Here is a 15,970-nt window from a genome sequence, read left to right on the forward strand (position 1 = left end):
CTTGGCGTGCTGGTGCCTGGAGCCGCCCCTGTTGTGGGGGCAGCTTGCGGGGTGAGCGTTCTATTCCCTGCTGTGAAGAAACAAGGCTGGTGGCAAGGTGAAGTCTGGTAATTGAGGAGCAAGACAAGAGGAGGTGAAGGCATGACTGAGTTTTGGCAGAGGAGTGGTTAAGATGCATGAGAAGGGGACATTCTGGAATTAATAGTAAGTGTATTTGCAGACCCTGGGGACAAGGCAGGAGGCAGTTACAGATTCTGTACAGATTATTTTATGTGTATAGCCCTTGTTTTGTAATCTCTTAGTCTTCGGATAATGGCTTACCCTGGCCCTTTTCAGGATTTTCAGATTCTTCACTTTGATAACCATCCTCATGCAGTTTTCTCAGGTGGAATGCCATTTTTTTCTCTAGCTTTGCTTGTTTCTAGAGTATTTAAAAAGAATGTGAAAGTGCTGTTTAGCACAAGATTTCCATTGCACAGAGCAAAATAATTTTTTTAGATGCAGTGATATTTTGATAGATGTTTTGTTAAAATGTTTATATCTTCTAATTTTATTAGATATTATTTGATGTCATCATACATATATAACTGTCCACATATTTACATCATCTCTTTGACTCCCATCTGTGTTTCTTCCCCCAAAAACAATTTTATATATTAAAATGGCTTTGCACCCATTTGCACCCAAACTTTTACCTAACTGTCTTTCCTTCTCTTCTTTCAAAAATGCAACCAGAACAAGCAATTCAAACTGTTTCTAGAGGAGCCGTGTGTCACACCCACGAAGCTCAAAATTCACAACTATGGTCAGATTCTAGGAGGGCTTTCTATACTGGATAGCATTAATGATAACCCTTATCTATATATTGCTCTTTTTGATCGTAATCATCAGAGGCCTGATTTCCAAAGGCATTTAAATCATAGAATATCAGGGTTGGAAGGGACCTCAGGAGGTCAGCTAGTCCAACCACCTGCTCAAAGCAGGACCAATCCCTGACTAATGCCTAACTCTCAGTAATTTTGATGGGAGGTAGGCATCTAAGTATCTTTGGGGATCTTGGCCTAGTGTCCTTGTTCTGTGAGTTTTAAAAGAGATAGTATTTTAATATACCTTTTTAGCTTTCTCTTCTCTGCTTTTCCTTCGTAGATGTTCAGTTCTCGATTCTCGTTTAACATCATCTCCAATTTTCAGCAGAAGTAACATTTCTTTTTTTTTCCATGCCTAAAGATCATAAATTTGCCATGCTGTACCAGAAGGTGATAATTATAAGTGTGTTTTACTAAGTGTGTCTGGCACACATAGCACATTTTCTATTGCTTCATTTAAAGATTTTCATATTGGTACATTCTAAACATATTGGGCCAAATTCAAAAAATTTGGTATCTACAAAATTATTTTTCCAAGTTATAAAATTCTACTCAGTTTTAATGTTTGATTGACAGTTGGCCTGCTGGATAGCAGAATGACAAGTATTCTTCTGGACCATTCATAAATCTATAATTCCAAGGCCAGAAGAGACTACCCTCCTGTACAACACAGACCACAGAACATCCCCCAAATAATTCCTGGAGCAGATCTTTTAGAAAATCATCCAATCTTGATTGAAAAATTGTCAGTGCTGGAGAGTCCACCACAACTCTTGGTAAGTTGTTCCCACGGCTAATTACTCTCACGGTTTCAGCCATCAGCACCCTGTTGGAATCACTGACTTTCAAAGTGACGTGTTCAATGTGTCCCTGTGTACACCACTCTTTAATGTTACAATTCCAGTGCCATGCATTTAGGGCTCAATTTTCAGCCAGCTCTCAGCTGGTCTCCCTTCTTACAAGTACAATTTTGCATCCAGAAAAATTCCACTTTTATTTGTTTGGCCCCTACAAATAACCATTGGCACAAATCCCACTACTAAGACTGCTAACTACCTGATTGTTTGCAGTGTAATTGTAGCTGTGCTGGTCCCAGGATATTGGAGAGACAAGGTGGGTGAGGGAATATCTTTTATTTTCTGTTGGTGAAAGAGACAAGTTTTGAGCATACACAGAGGAAGAGCTCTGTGTAAGCCTGAAAACTTGTCTCTTTCACCAGCAGAAGTTGGTCCAATAAAAGATATTACCTCACCCACCTTGTCTCTCAAATACCTGATTGTGAATGCAAATAAGGGGCGAAACCCTGACTTCACTGATTCAATAGGAGTTTTGCCATTGACTTCAGTGGAGCCAGGATTTCATCCCAAGGGCAGAACTGTCTAAGTGGTAGGATTTGTGACTGTAAAAAGCTGGCACAAAACATGGAGGCAGTGTCTGGAAATTTGAGCCTTAAAATATTAATGTGTAACCCTGCCTAACTGACTTAAAAATGTACATTTTTTTTCTTCCAATATATATCCAAAACACTTATGCATGTGTTTAACACTAAGCCTGTATGCAGTCCTATTAAAATCAATAGAACTGCGCACATGCTTGAAGTTAAGCACAACATGCATAAGTGTTTGCAAGATTGGGGCCATATTAATTAACTCTTTAAAATTCCTCATGGGCTTGCCAGAAAACTCACTCACTGCTAATAACTTTAAATATTTGTCAGTTGTCTCGTTAAGGTGTGGTGTAAGTATATATATTTGTCTTGTGTCTTTCAGTGTCTTGTTTCTAACCTCCTCCATTTTTTTACGAAGATTAAGTTGTTTCTTTTTGTTTTGGCCATGTTGCTTTTTCTCTTCCTCAGCCCATTGAAGATGTCCGTTTTCTTCTCCAGTGGCCTTGATTTTTTCCAATTCCTTATTAATCATGTCTAAATCTCTTTTAAGAAAAGCATAAATAACTGGTTAGAATCAGTTGTGATGATCTCTCCCAGTCAATTTTCTGCTCAGCTCCAGCCATCTTCTTTGCCTGGGTTTCTGCTTGCTTAAGCCACCTGAAAAATTTAGAACTGACTTCACAAAGTTCCTAACACAATTCATGCCCAATTAATAAACAAATCTAAATTAGAATGAGGTATTTCATCATTTACACTCAGTATAGGTAAAAATAAGGCCCCATCCTGCTAGGAGCTCTGTGCAGGCCCCCCAAAGATGCTCCCAAGTCAGTAAATTATAAATTTATTTTGTGTCCTGTACCTGTTCCTCATCTGCCCCTCTGGGTCGTGTAAATTTGGACTTTCTTCTCGTAGCAGCCACTCCCCAAAGTGGCAGGTGTCACCTCCTTCTGGAAGCAGACTGGGTTCTTGTCGTTTTGTCACTTGTTTTTCAAGTGTTTTCTGAAAATTGAGAATGGATTTAAGGGCTTTATTTGCCAGGAACGCCTTCACCAATCTGTGTGTTGAGTTCTCAGACAAGCACTTTGCTGACGGCCAAACCCTCCATTTCACCCCTGAAATGATAGAGTGAGGAGGGACTCTTCTGCAGTTCCTAGCCACTGCAGTCTCACAGTCTCCTCCACTTCGGGAATAAGCAACCAGACCTGTAGCCAGCCAGGCCCCAGATCCTGACCGAACTGAAAATAAGCAAACTCTTTAAATGGACTTTGAGGATGAGAAAAAAAGGACCACTGGTGCCAGAACTGGGGGGAGGGGCAGGGGGCCATGGCCCCCTACTTTTTGAGAAAAGAAACATGCAAGTTTGCCCCCCACCCAAAGAGACAACCTGTACCTGCCAATAGTGTGGGGGCAGAGTAAGGGCAGTGGCTTCAGCAGAAGTTACTGAGCGTGCTCAGTACAAACCAAGCAAGAAATTTTGGGGGGAGGGGCACATGATCCTGCATGCCCCTCCACGCGTCGCCTCTGGCCCCACTACAAAGGTTCCAGTGCCCTTGCAAAGGATTGTCATTTGCTAAAGTTAAGTTCAGTCTCTTAGAAGCATCTTCTACTTTTGTTTTATTTGTAACCAATTCTGTTTCTGCTGTCTTCACTCGGTATCATGTAAATCTCTGTTCTTTATTAATAACTTTACTCATGATTTTCCTATAAGCTGATTTCAGTGCAGTATATTAAAACTAAAGTGTGCACCCTCATCTGAGTCAAGCAGGCTGGCGTATGTTCTGCCTCTGGAGACAGCAGAGGTGGTAACTTCTGCAAGTGTCCAGTGCTGGGGCTGAGTACTGCAGCGGAGCGCTCTTCAAGAGGGCTGAGGACAGGCGTGCACCTGCGGGTAACTTGCATGGTGAAGTATAGGCTGGCAGAGCGTCTGAGGAGATAGCTAGAGGTGCTGACAGACTGGAATGTCAGGGAGCTGGCACGCGCATTAGCTCCAGCCAGGCCCTGTCTTGCTGCGGCTGGAGGTAAAAGGTGACTCACAGTCCTGATGCCCCAAGAAATGTGACAGGACTGATGCTGTAACTGAGGAGAACAAATGGCCTTAGGCATTCTGGCTGCCCACACAGATGCAGGCAGCATGCCCAGTGGGTGCTGGAGGCAGAGTGAACCCCAGTACTAAGTTTTCTAAAGGGAAAGGCCTGTGACCAGAGGAGGCAGGAGCCTGGCCTCTCTGCCCACTTGGGAGACAGCACTTCCTGTGGCCACACTGGCTGTTCTCCCAGCCTCTGATGTCAAATAGTTTAGAGTTCTGCCTGGACCCTGCACTGGAGAGCAAGAGGCTCCCTGCACCCTTCCTTCCCACCCCCAGTCTCTCTCTGCATGCCTATAAAGGCCCAGCTACAGTCCAACCCTCCTGGAGGGGCGATGGTGGCTTGACAGTTAAGGTTGAGTTTAGATTTAAAGCAGGGATTCCACCGCCTTGTCTTGCATGAAGAATGCAGTGTTACTGGCCAACCGCTACTCACAGACAGACCATCTTGTATGTTTGGGAGAATTTTGGAGGAAATACAAGTAAATCTGTTAATTAGTTTGAGTTAAAACAGACTAAAATGATTCCTTTTCAGATTTTGTTGTTGTTGAGATTATAACTTTCCTGGTGCCGCTCTACCTACCACAGCCTAGAATGACAGTCGCTAGACAGCCAAAAATTCACACCCATCGCACACATCATCACACCCACTGTTAGGAAAAAATACATTTCAAGGAAGTTGGTTGTAATTAAGCAAAATTATTAATGAATGTTGTATTTAATTTTTATGATGATACTCAGGGCCAACTCAGTAGCTTGGGTCATTTGTAAACTAGGTCATTCATAAGCTAGGTCATTGTGATATCACCATTCTTCTCCTGTTAATTTGTAAGCAGTTCTGTTAGTTGGTTGGATGCTGATTGTTGATGACATACCTGTTCAAAAGTTAGCAAATGCCCAGAACACCAGAATTAGCATTTCCTGTGCAACCTTAATTTTGCTCCCTTCTGTGTAAGCATCATGATAAAGTCTTTAACTACTTGATCACATACTGTTTTTCCCACACAACCCCTGCATCATGGCAGTGCCTCAGCTGCACTTGCTCAGGGTTGTGTAGTGAAGGAGGCTGTTGCCTGCTTCATTTGTAACAGAAGTTGGAAGGTGTGTAGTGAACGAGGCAGGGGACTGTGGGAAGAAGAAAGGATGATCCCATGGTTAAGGCAGATGAATGGAGAATTGGATTCTGTTCTTCCTTCTGCCACAGAGTTCCTGTGTGATTCTGGGTAAGTCACTTAACCCAAACTTTTCACAAGTGGTCTACTGGCTGTTCCTCATTTTCTGGATGACCAACTTGAGACCCTGGGGACTGATTTACAGAAGTGCTGAATGCTCACAGCTACAGCCAAAGTCACTGGGAGCTGGGCTTTGAACATAAAGTGTTATAATGCTAAGTACTCTGAAGAATCAGATCCTAGGAGTATCAGTTTGGGCACCCAAAATTAGTGGACCGTATTCCTTTCCCTGCACAAGCAACCAGACATAAGCTGTCCACAGCTCTCGTGCCGGTGATAGGAGAGGCACATGCTGACCCTTACCTAACACCCCAGCAGAAAAAGAAGCATATCCAATATCCAGCTGGCCATCAGTAGTGAGTGCTAGTCAGCAATGGCTAGGGTGTGCGTGCTGCTCCTTCTGAGAGAAGCAGTCACATGCTGTTGCCATGTCTTGTGTTGGCTCATTGTAGGCAACCTGCCTTGTGCCAGCTGGATGTCTGGAGTGATGCCTGCATGGCCATATGTTGCCTCCTACAGGAGTTTTCTGTGAAGGCAAAATAAGCTATAAAATATGATGGGTGTAAATGTAAAAAGCTCTCACTCTTGGCCAAACTTTTGTTCCCATTGAAGTCAATGACAAAGACCCCATTGGCTTCTAGGGGAGCAGAGTCAGGCCAACACTAAGTGTTTGTGAACACCCGTCCCCCCCCCATTATTAACATCATGTGATTTTTAACCTACTTTGTTCTCATTGGTGACATAGCCTCCTCTTTTAAATCTCCGTAGACTGTCTGTGCGCTTGTAGTAGGAACGCAAATGAGGATTATGAAGACTCGTATATTTCATTGTCATTATTTGACAGAAAGGATCACCAAGATCGAAACCACTAGAAGGTTGATAAAGCTGCAAAAATATTAACAAAATATCAGCTGTCTGTAGAAGAGAGACATTCCACTATTCTTTATACATCCAGGCCAAAATTTTAAAACATCGTCGGGTTAGATTAATTTCTGATTTCAGCAGAATTACACTAGTATGAATTTTACCCAAACAAAAAATTAATCTACTTGTGGTACTCTTAAAGTGAAAGATAAACTTGTCTAAACTCAGCTTTTGAGTAACTGTTCTATTGGTTGCTGTACTGAAAAGACTAATTATTTCAGATATTTATAGCAGGGCCGCCCAGAGGATTCCGGGGGCCCAGGGTCTTCGGCGGCGGGGGGCCCTTCCATTCCGGGACCCGCCGCCAAAGTGTCCCGAAGACCCGCGGGGGGGACCCCCCGCCGCCGAATTACCGCCGAAGACCGAGCTGAACTTCGACGGTGGGTCCCGCTCCGTCTTCGGCGGTAATTCGCCAGCGGGGGGTCCTTCCGCCCCGGAGCGGAAGGACCCCCCGCCGGCAAAGACCGGGAGCGAAGAAGCTCCTGTGCCCGGCCCCGCAAGAGTTTTCCGGGCCCCCCGGAGCGAGTGAGGGACCCCGCTCCAGGGGCCCCGAAAAACTCTGGTGGGGGCCCCTGTGGGGCTCGGGGCCTGGGGCAAATTGCCCCTCTTGCCCCCCCCTCTGGGCAGCCCTGATTTATAGAGAATTTTAGTTGCTCTACTAAAATTTACTTCTGTGGACACAATTTGCACTTGTAGTGAATTGTGCCTGAGTGTGGTATATGCAATATATTCATGTCTTTCTCTGGAAGTCCTTTGCAGTTGCAAATTGTGGCTGCCATGCGTTGTAAGTGCAAGATTGCCCCTGCAAAAATGGAAGCCTGGTTTGAAAACCAGATCCTAAGATTTTATTCAAGTATTTTGAATTAATAAAAAAAAAACTATAGCCAAATTTCAGAAAAACTACAGGCAGAACAATTCAGATTTTCTTTTTTAGTTTGTATATATTGCTCCAAAATACAAATACATACAATAAGTTGTAAAATGTCAAGACACATAAAAGAGTAAAGGGACCAGTTTCTGGAGGAGGATTCACCTCACCATATAAATTAATTCCAGTAAATGCTGTGCAACAGTAATCTGGAGAATAAAGCCATACATTGGCTCAAAGGGTCAATCAGTTCCCCATGGGAGCAGTAGTCTCTTAATTACTCTAGGCTCCTACATTATGTACAGGCTGGCTTAGGACCTAACGTATGCAAATTCCGATTCCTTCTCAAACTTGTGGCAATATATTTGAAGACAGTCTTTAAAGAGTAAATAACCTTTAAGCCATTTTCAGAGTATACTCCTGAAAGAAAGTGAAGGTATTTTTTCACTACCATGGACTAGGTAAACAGAGTCTTGGTTAGAGTTCTCAGCAGCTTTTTGGTGTTCTGGCCTCATCCAGAGAGCTTGGCGAAATGTCTCCAAGGTAGCAAGATGCTCCAGTGATCCTACAAAGGACTCTTGAATCCTGAATGCGTCAAATCCAGACAAGAAGATGAGTCACAAGTGTAGAAAGGCAGTTTCTGTGTGAGGGTGACCAGGCCAATGACCCACCTAGTGATCAGGTGTACAAATCCCACCCTGGCCCAAAGGGGTAAAGGACTCTACTGGACCCAGGTGGACCTGCATGCTCCAGTTGGACAGGCAACTTAAAAGGGAGCCAGTGCCAATCAGTCCAGAAGGGGAAGGCTGGGGAGGAAGACAGATCTGCCCTGAGGGCTCCTGAATGCCGAAGAAGGCTCATGGTGAGGAAGAAGACTACCTGCTGAGCCTGGATGGGGCTGAAGGGTTAGTCATCTTTTCTTTTGCTATTTATAGGACTCGGAGGCTTTAGGGGAGATGGATGGTAGGTTGTGACCCAGAGAGGCAACTCGGGGAGCACTCCTGAGTGCCTAACATTGTTGTTTCTTGTGGGCCCTGGGTTGGAGCCGGTGGAGGGGGAGGGCCTGGGCTCCCCTACCAGCTGCTTTTGTTGGAGCCGAGGAGGGGCATTAGCCTCATTTCCACCCCATCTCCCCCTGTAGTAAGGAGAGAGAGGGACATTGATAACCTGAGGCGAGGATAAGCTACATTAAGAGATAGGAACTCACTGAAGGCTCTTCCTGCCAGGAGACGAGAGACTGGAAAAGAGGTGTGCTAACCGTTGGGCAGCCTGGCCCTCTGAGGACTCTACAACCTCCACAGTGTGCTGAGGTAATTGGCACATGCAAAACACGAAAGCTGAAAACTTACCTTGTCTCAGAGAGCTGCTGCTAACACAGTTGTGGTGTCAACTAAGCAGTTCAAAGCCCTGAGGAAGATGGGTGTTCTGGGGAACCAGGGAACCAGAAACAGAGCAAGCGGATAAGAAGCTACAGAAACACAGTGCACACCAAAGGCAATCTGGCAAAGCACTGGAATCAGCTTTAATGGCTACAATTCAAATGAGTCAGTCATTATCTAATCAGAGTAAGTGGTGCTGGACAAGACACAGGAGCCTCTCTGAAATCAAGTTGTAGGTGCCTCTTACATAATTGCCTCTTACAATTATGCCACTAATTCAAATATAGATTTGGGAGCCTAAATGTAGGCACTCAGCTTTGACCCTTTGGTGTTAGCACTCAGATGTGTGGCGAACAGATCTGCGGAGTGGAACCATGGATGGGATTTATCGTTAGACCAGACACAGATGGATGAAGAAGGTAGTCAAGCAGTGCTTTGTCAGGGAAATTCAAAGGGGCTCACAAGTGCCTGAGTGCACCATGCTGCAACCCTTTTGTGGGTCCTCCCATTAGAATGCAGTCTAGGGTTTTCAGCACCTGTTTAGGAACCCCAGGCCTCTGCCCTGTCAGGAAACAGGCTGACAGGGAGAAGTTTCCTGGGTTGGGATAGAGCAAAGTGTCTTGGGTCTGTGAACAACCTGGGAGTCTGATGGAATCGCCCAACCTCATTGGTAGCAGGGTGGAGCCAGAACTGATCTGGTAGAGCCACTGAACCCTTACCGCACCTTTCCTCTAAGAAATATTGGTGGGGAAAGGCATGCGGAGCCTCCCTCCTCTGACAGACTGATAGCTTCTTGCGTAAGTTAGTGACGAGATCCACCTCCTGTGTCCCACCCAACAGTAGACTCACCACATTGTGTTCCAGAGACCACTCATGGTAGGGTCTATTAGCAACTGACTCTGTCTGTGGCTGTCCTCTGTCCTTGGTCCAAGTGGTGACCCAGAATACCTTATGGGTAGAGCCCTATTAAATTCACGGTCCATTTTGGTCAATTTCAAGTCATAGGATTTTATATATAAATTTCATGATTTCAGAAATTTAAATCTGAAATTTCACCATGTTGTAACTGTAGGGCTCCTGACCCAACTCTGAAGGCAGGAGTGCAGAAGTAAGGGTGGCATGGTATGGTATTGCCACCTTTACTTCTGCGCTGCTGCTGGTGGGGCGCCGCCTTCAGAGCTGGGCATCTGGCCAGCAGCCACCGCTCTCTAGCCGCCCAGTTCTGAAGGCAGCACAGAAGTAAGGGTGGCAATACTGCAACCCCCAACAATAACCCCCCCCCCCAACTCCCCATGACTCTCTTTTGCGTTGGGACCCACAGTTTGAGAAACGCTGGTCTCCCCTGTGAAATCTGGTCTTTTGTGTAATTTTACCCTATACTATATAGATTTCATGGGGGAGACCAGATTTCACAGTCTGTGATGCATTTTTCATGGCCATGAATTTGGTAGAGCCCTGCTTTTGGGACAAAACCCATTCTCATGTATGCAGAGCTTCCCAGCATAAGAAATGCAACCTGGTGTCCCCTGCTTATTCTTGATATAGAGCATGGTGGTTTTCCACTGGAATCTGGACCCCCTTTTGGGACACCAAGCCTCTCCAAGTCCTTGGTGGGCATGGGCAGGCCTGCTCTCATATTCTGAATGCATCGCTGCCATTTTGAGGTGTTCAAATCAGGAAGGCAGGTGCTGGGGTGGGGGAGCACAGCAGGATGTATGCAGCAGCATGTCTGGAGCTGCGCGGAGCCAGACACGCTGGTCTGAGTGGCACGGTAAGGGGGCTGAGGGTTGGAGAAGGGGTAGGGAGTTCCGGGGCGGGGGGAAGTCAAGGTACAGGGAGCAGAGGGGGTTGAATGGGGCGGAGGTTTGGGGGCAGTCAGCGGCAGGGAGAAGGGAGGGTTAGATGGGTCAGGGGTGCAGGGGAGCAGTCAGGGGACAGGCAGCGGTTGGATAGGCATGGGAGTCCCAGGGGTGTGTCAGGAGACAGGTAGGGGTGGGGTCCTGGGGGCAGTTAGGGGCAGGGGTCGTGGGAGGGGGCAGTCTGGGGACAAGGAGAAAGGAGGCTTAGATAGGGGTGGAGTCCAGGGGGGCAGTTAGGGGCAGGGGTCCCGGGAAGGGGCAATCAGGGGACAAGGACCAGCGACGCTTAGATAGGGGGTGGGGTCCTGGGGGCAGTTAGGGGCAGGGGTCCCGGGAGGGGGTGATCAGGGAGCGGGGGGGGGGGTTTGGTGGGTTGGGGTTTCTGTGGGGGGCAGTCGGAGGGAGTGGCTGGTGGCAGGGTGGGGTTTCCCTCCACCTGGAGTGTCCTCTTTTTTGAATGTTAAAATATGGTCTCCCTACCATTCACAGCACGCTGCTGCATGAGGTCCCCCTCCTTCCTTTCCAGTTGGTAGTGGCCAAGGGAATGCTGGGAAATGTAGTTCTTTCCCTGCTCCAGGGCTGGCTTTATAGGCAGGGAGCTAACCAAGGAACTACAGCTCCCAGAGACCCGTGTTGGTTCTCAGCTCCCATGCCGCTCCTTCAAATGGGCTGCCCCAAGCAGGTGCTTGCTTTGCTGGTGCCTAGAGCCGCCCCTGACACTGATCACTTGGTTTAAGTGCTTTACTTCAAATTATGTAGCATGTTGTAGCATACAGATTAATTATACAAATGAGGATAATAAAAGCTTCTGTTATTCTCCGGCATACTCTACCTATGTAGTGGCAGGAGTGAGGAATAAAGAAAATGAGATATTTTGCCACTTTCTATTGCTAATTTTTTACCTGTTTGCCCAAATGGGTGGAACAGAACAGCGTACTGGAGCCTGGTAGCAAAGGCAGCTTGGCCCCAAGTGGAATATCCAGGAGCCGATTGGGTGCTAAAGCTGGTGATCGTTTTCTGTTTCTAACCTAGAAAAAGAATAAATTAATGGGATTTCAGTTTAAGAAGCCAAACAATTTTTAGAAGAAAACAAAGGACACGGTGTTCTGAGGGTGAGATATTTAAAGCTGGTCTCTGGTTCTGAGACCAGAATTTGCAGGTGCTGTTGAGATAATTCTGATGTCTCTGTACCTGACTGTACTCATAGACAGCTGCAGCGGCACAGGAGCCAGCAAACAGAGCTGTAAACAGGGGAGTTTCAGTGGGAGTTCTGTTGGAGGAGAAGGTTTTTGTATTTTGTGTATTGTATTTTGTAGTTATATGTGTGGAGGCTGGTAGGGGCAGTGTGTTAGGAGAGAAGCTGAGCCCTGATTAGGGTGTGGGGCTTCTCTGCTTAGGGGTCCTATGAAGGTAGCCAGCCAGTCAGACAGCGGCATAGACAGCTGCAGTGGCACAGGAGCCAGCAAACAGAGCTGTAAATGGGAGTTTCAGTGGGAGTTTACAGGGGGAGTTTGCGGGGGAGACTAAGAGACCTAGGCAGAGGAATCGACAAGCTAGTGAAGGGAGGGGGTGGTGTTCTGCTGGTGTTCTGGTGCCTGTTGGAGATTTGTTTTGCTGTAGGTGGTGGTGGTTTGCTTTGGTTTGTGTTTCCTGGATTAACAGGTTTTAGGTGGGAAGGCAATGACCGATACAGAGGCAGCTGTGAAAGACACAATGAGGATGACTGGATGTGGAAGCTGCAGCATGTACATGATCCTGGAGGGGGTACCTGAAAAGAGTTTCGTATGCATGAAGTGCTGCCTGATAAAGCTGATGGAAGAAAAGATACGAGGACTGGAGATGCAGGTGGAAACTCTGGTCGAGTTTAGAAGGGGGTTCAAGCAGATGATGGAGCAAAGACATGAGGAGGCTGAAGGGAAAAGCTCAGACTTGCAGATGGAAGCAGGACCAAAGAATTCTGAGGGGAGACTGCTGGGTGAGGAAAGTGGACGGTGGAAGCATGTGACTAAGAGAACCAGGCAGAGGAAAAGACGGGCTAGTGAAGGAGAATTAGAGCTCAGGAACAGGTTTGCAGAGTTGGAAAATGAAGAAGAGGCAGAGCAGGTGGTCGCTGAAGGTGAGTGGGCAAGGAAGAAGAGAAGAGCAGCTAGTCCTATAGGAAGAGGGGAAGAGTCAATGGAGATGACACCAAACATGAGCCCCAGGAGGATACGGGATGGGTTGCAGAGGATTGCAAGGGTGAATAGGAATTGAGAGGACTTGCAGCCACAGGGAACAGGGGATAGACCGGAGAATCGCACTGTCACCAGGAAAAGGCAGGTCTATGTGATTGGGGACTCCTTACTGAGAAGAATAGACAGGCCTGTAACTAGAGCTGATCCGGAGAACAGAAGGGTGTGATGTCTGCTGGGTGCTAAGATACGAGATGTGGACCTGAGGCTGAAAAGGATCCTAATGGGAGTGGAAAAGAATCCGCTGATTGTCCTTCATGTGGGAACAAATGATACGGCTAGATTCTCGCTGGAACGTATCAAGGGGGACTATGCCAGACTGGGGAAGACACTTAAGGAAATTGAGGCTCAGGGGATCTTCAGTGGGATTCTGCCTGTTCCTAGAGAAGGGCAACAAAGGTGTGACAAGATTATGGCGATCAACAGATGGCTCAGACAGTGGTGCTATAAGGAGGGCTTTGGGATGTATGGCCACTGGGAAGCATTCATGGACAGAGGACTGTTCTCTCGGGATGGACTTCACCTGAGTAAGGAGGGAAATAGACTTCTAGGATGGAGGCTGGCACAACTGATTAAGAGAGCTTTAAACTAGGAATTTGGGGGAGATGGTTGGGAGATGTCCAGGTAATCTCCAAGTCGGAATTTAACATTGAGAGGGAAGAAAAAGTAAGAAAGGATACAGCCGTGAGTAGGAGAATGGACATAAGGAGGAAGGGTAGTGTAGATACCAGTCTAATAGGTGATACTGGCAGTAGAATGTCTGTGCCTAATCGGGTAAAGAATGTCAGTGGAGCCAAACAGCAAAAATTAAGATGTTTGTACACTAATGCGAGAAGCCTAGGCAATAAAATGGAGGAACTAGAGCTACCGGTGCAGGAAGTGAAACTGGATATTATAGGGATAACAGAAACATGGTGGAATAGTAGTCATGACTGGAGTACAGGTATTGAAGGTTATGTGCTGTTTAGGAAAGACAGAAATAAAGGCAAAGGTGGTGGAGTAGCATTGTATATCAATGATGAGGTAAACTGTAAAGAAATAAAAAGTGATGGAATGGATAAGACAGAGTCTGTCTGGGCAATAATCACATTGGGAAAGAAAGCTACTAGAGCCTCCCCTGAGATAATGCTACAGACTGCCGGGATCTGATTTGGATATGGATAGAGACCTCTTTAATGTTTTTAATGAAGTAAACACTCATGGGAATTGTGTGATCATGGGAGACTTTAACTTCCCAGAGATAAACTGGAGAACAAGTGCTAGTAATAATAATAGGGCTCAGATTTTTCTGGATGCGATAGCTGATGGATTCCTTCACCGAATAGTTGAAGAACCAACAAGAGGGGATGCCATTTTAGATTTGGTTTTGGAGAGTAGTGAGGACCTCCTAGAAGAAATGGTTGTAGGGAACAACCTTGGTTTGAGTGATCATGAGCTAATTCAGTTCAAACTAGATGGAAGGATAAACAAAAATAGATCTGGGACTAGGGTTTTTTATTTCAAAAGGGCTAACTTTAAAGAATTAAGGAAATTAGTTAGGGAAGTGGATTGGACTGAAGAACTTGTGGATCTAAAGGCGGAGGAGGCCTGGAATTACTTCAAGTCAAAGATGCAGAAACTATCAGAAGCCTGCATCCCAAGAAAGGGGAAAAAATTCATAGGCAGGAGTTGTAGATCAAGCTGGATGAGCCTACAAGAAGTGGAAGATGGGAGGGATTAGCAAGGAAAGCTACCTTATTGAAGTCAGAACATGTAGGGATAAAGTGAGAAAGGCCAAAAGCCATGTAGAGTTGGACCTTGCAAAGGGAATTAAAACCAATAGTAAAAGGTTCTATAGCCATATAAATAAGAAGAAAACAAAGAAAGAAAGAAGAAGTGGGACCGCTAAACACTGAGGATGGAGTGGAGGTTAAGGATAATCTAGGCATGGCCCAATATCTAAACAAATACTTTGCCTCAGTCTTTAATGAGAATCATAGAATATCAGGGTTGGGAGGGACCTCAGGAGGTCATCTAGTCCAACCCCCTGCTCAAAGCAGGACCAATTCCCAACTAAATCATCCCAGCCAGGGCTTTGTCAAGCCTGACCTTAAAAACCTCTAAGGAAGGAGATTCCACCACCTCCCTAGGTAACCCATTCCAGTGCTTCACCACTCTCTAAGTGAAAAAGTTTTTCCTAATATCCAACCTAAACCTCCCCAACTGCAACTTGAGACCATTACTCCTTGTTCTGCCATCTGCCACCACTGAGAACAGTCTAAATCCATCCTCTTTGGAACCCTCTTTCAGGTAGTTGAAAGCAGCTATTAAATCCCCCCTCATTCTTCTCTTCCCAGTTCCCTCAGCCTCTCCTCATAAGTCATGTGCTCCAGCCCCCTAATCATTTTTGTTGCCCTCCGCTGGACTCTTTCCAATTTTTCCACATCCTTCTTGTAGTGTGGGGCCCAAAACTGGACATAGTACTCCAGATGAGGCCTCACCAATGTCGAATAGAGGGGAATGATCACATCCCTCAATCTGCTGACAATGCCTCTACTTATACAGCCCAAAATGCCATTAGCCTTCTTGGCAACAAGGGCACACTGTTGACTCATATCCAGCTTCTCGTCCACTGTAACCCCTAGGTCCTTTTCTGCAGAACTGCTTCCTAGCCATTTGGTCTCTAGTCTGTGTAACAGTGCATGGGATTCTTCCGTCCTAAGTGCAGGACTCTGCACTTGTCCTTGTTGAACCTCATCAGGTTTCTTTTGGCCCAAGCCTCTAATTTGTCTAGGTTCCGCTGTATCCTATCCCTACCCTCCAGCGTATCTACCACTCCTCCAAGTTTAGTGTCATCTGCAAACTTGCTGATGGTGCAGTCCACACCATCCTCCAGATCATTAATGAAGATATTGAACAAAACCGGCCCCAGGACCAACCCTTGGGGCCAGGGGCGGCTCTACAAAGTAGGCTGCCCCAAGCAGCGCGGAGCGCTGCGCCGCCCTTCCCCAGTCCCGCGGCGGGTCCCCTCTTCCCGCGGCTCCGGCATCCTGGGGAGGGCGGCATTTGCTCGGTGGAGCTCCGCCGCATGCCTGCGGCAGGTCCACCGGAGCCCGGACGAGCGGACCTGCCGCAGTCATGCCTGCGGGAGCTCAACCGAGC

The 15,970-nt window shown here is 46.5% G+C and overlaps 1 protein-coding gene across 12 annotated transcripts in view; it reads right to left on the bottom strand.

The window, feature by feature from the left end:
• LOC120372647 (fibrous sheath-interacting protein 2-like) overlaps positions 1–15,970 on the bottom strand; it is a 62,249-nt gene that overhangs the window by 41,320 nt on the left and 4,959 nt on the right. For 7 of the 12 annotated variants that reach the window (XR_005585091.1, XM_039489928.1, XM_039489925.1 and 4 more), the window contains exons 2-7: positions 11,501–11,626; positions 6,292–6,453; positions 3,113–3,252; positions 2,558–2,795; positions 1,111–1,221; positions 322–421 (exon numbers count right to left, since the gene is read on the bottom strand). Coding sequence is in view for 11 of the 12 variants with exons in the window: in XM_039489928.1 (XP_039345862.1) it covers positions 322–421; positions 1,111–1,221; positions 2,558–2,795; positions 3,113–3,252; positions 6,292–6,453; positions 11,501–11,626 (877 nt within the window). In the remaining variant the exon portion in view is untranslated. Of the gene's footprint in view, positions 1–321; positions 422–1,110; positions 1,222–2,557; positions 2,911–3,112; positions 3,253–6,291; positions 6,454–11,500; positions 11,627–15,970 lie in introns of those variants that run through there. The other 5 variants (XM_039489922.1, XM_039489924.1, XM_039489927.1 and 2 more) reach the window with 5 other exon arrangements.

The sequence above is a fragment of the Mauremys reevesii genome, linkage group 9 (genome assembly GCF_016161935.1).
Source record: "Mauremys reevesii isolate NIE-2019 linkage group 9, ASM1616193v1, whole genome shotgun sequence".
NCBI lineage: Eukaryota > Metazoa > Chordata > Testudines > Geoemydidae > Mauremys > Mauremys reevesii.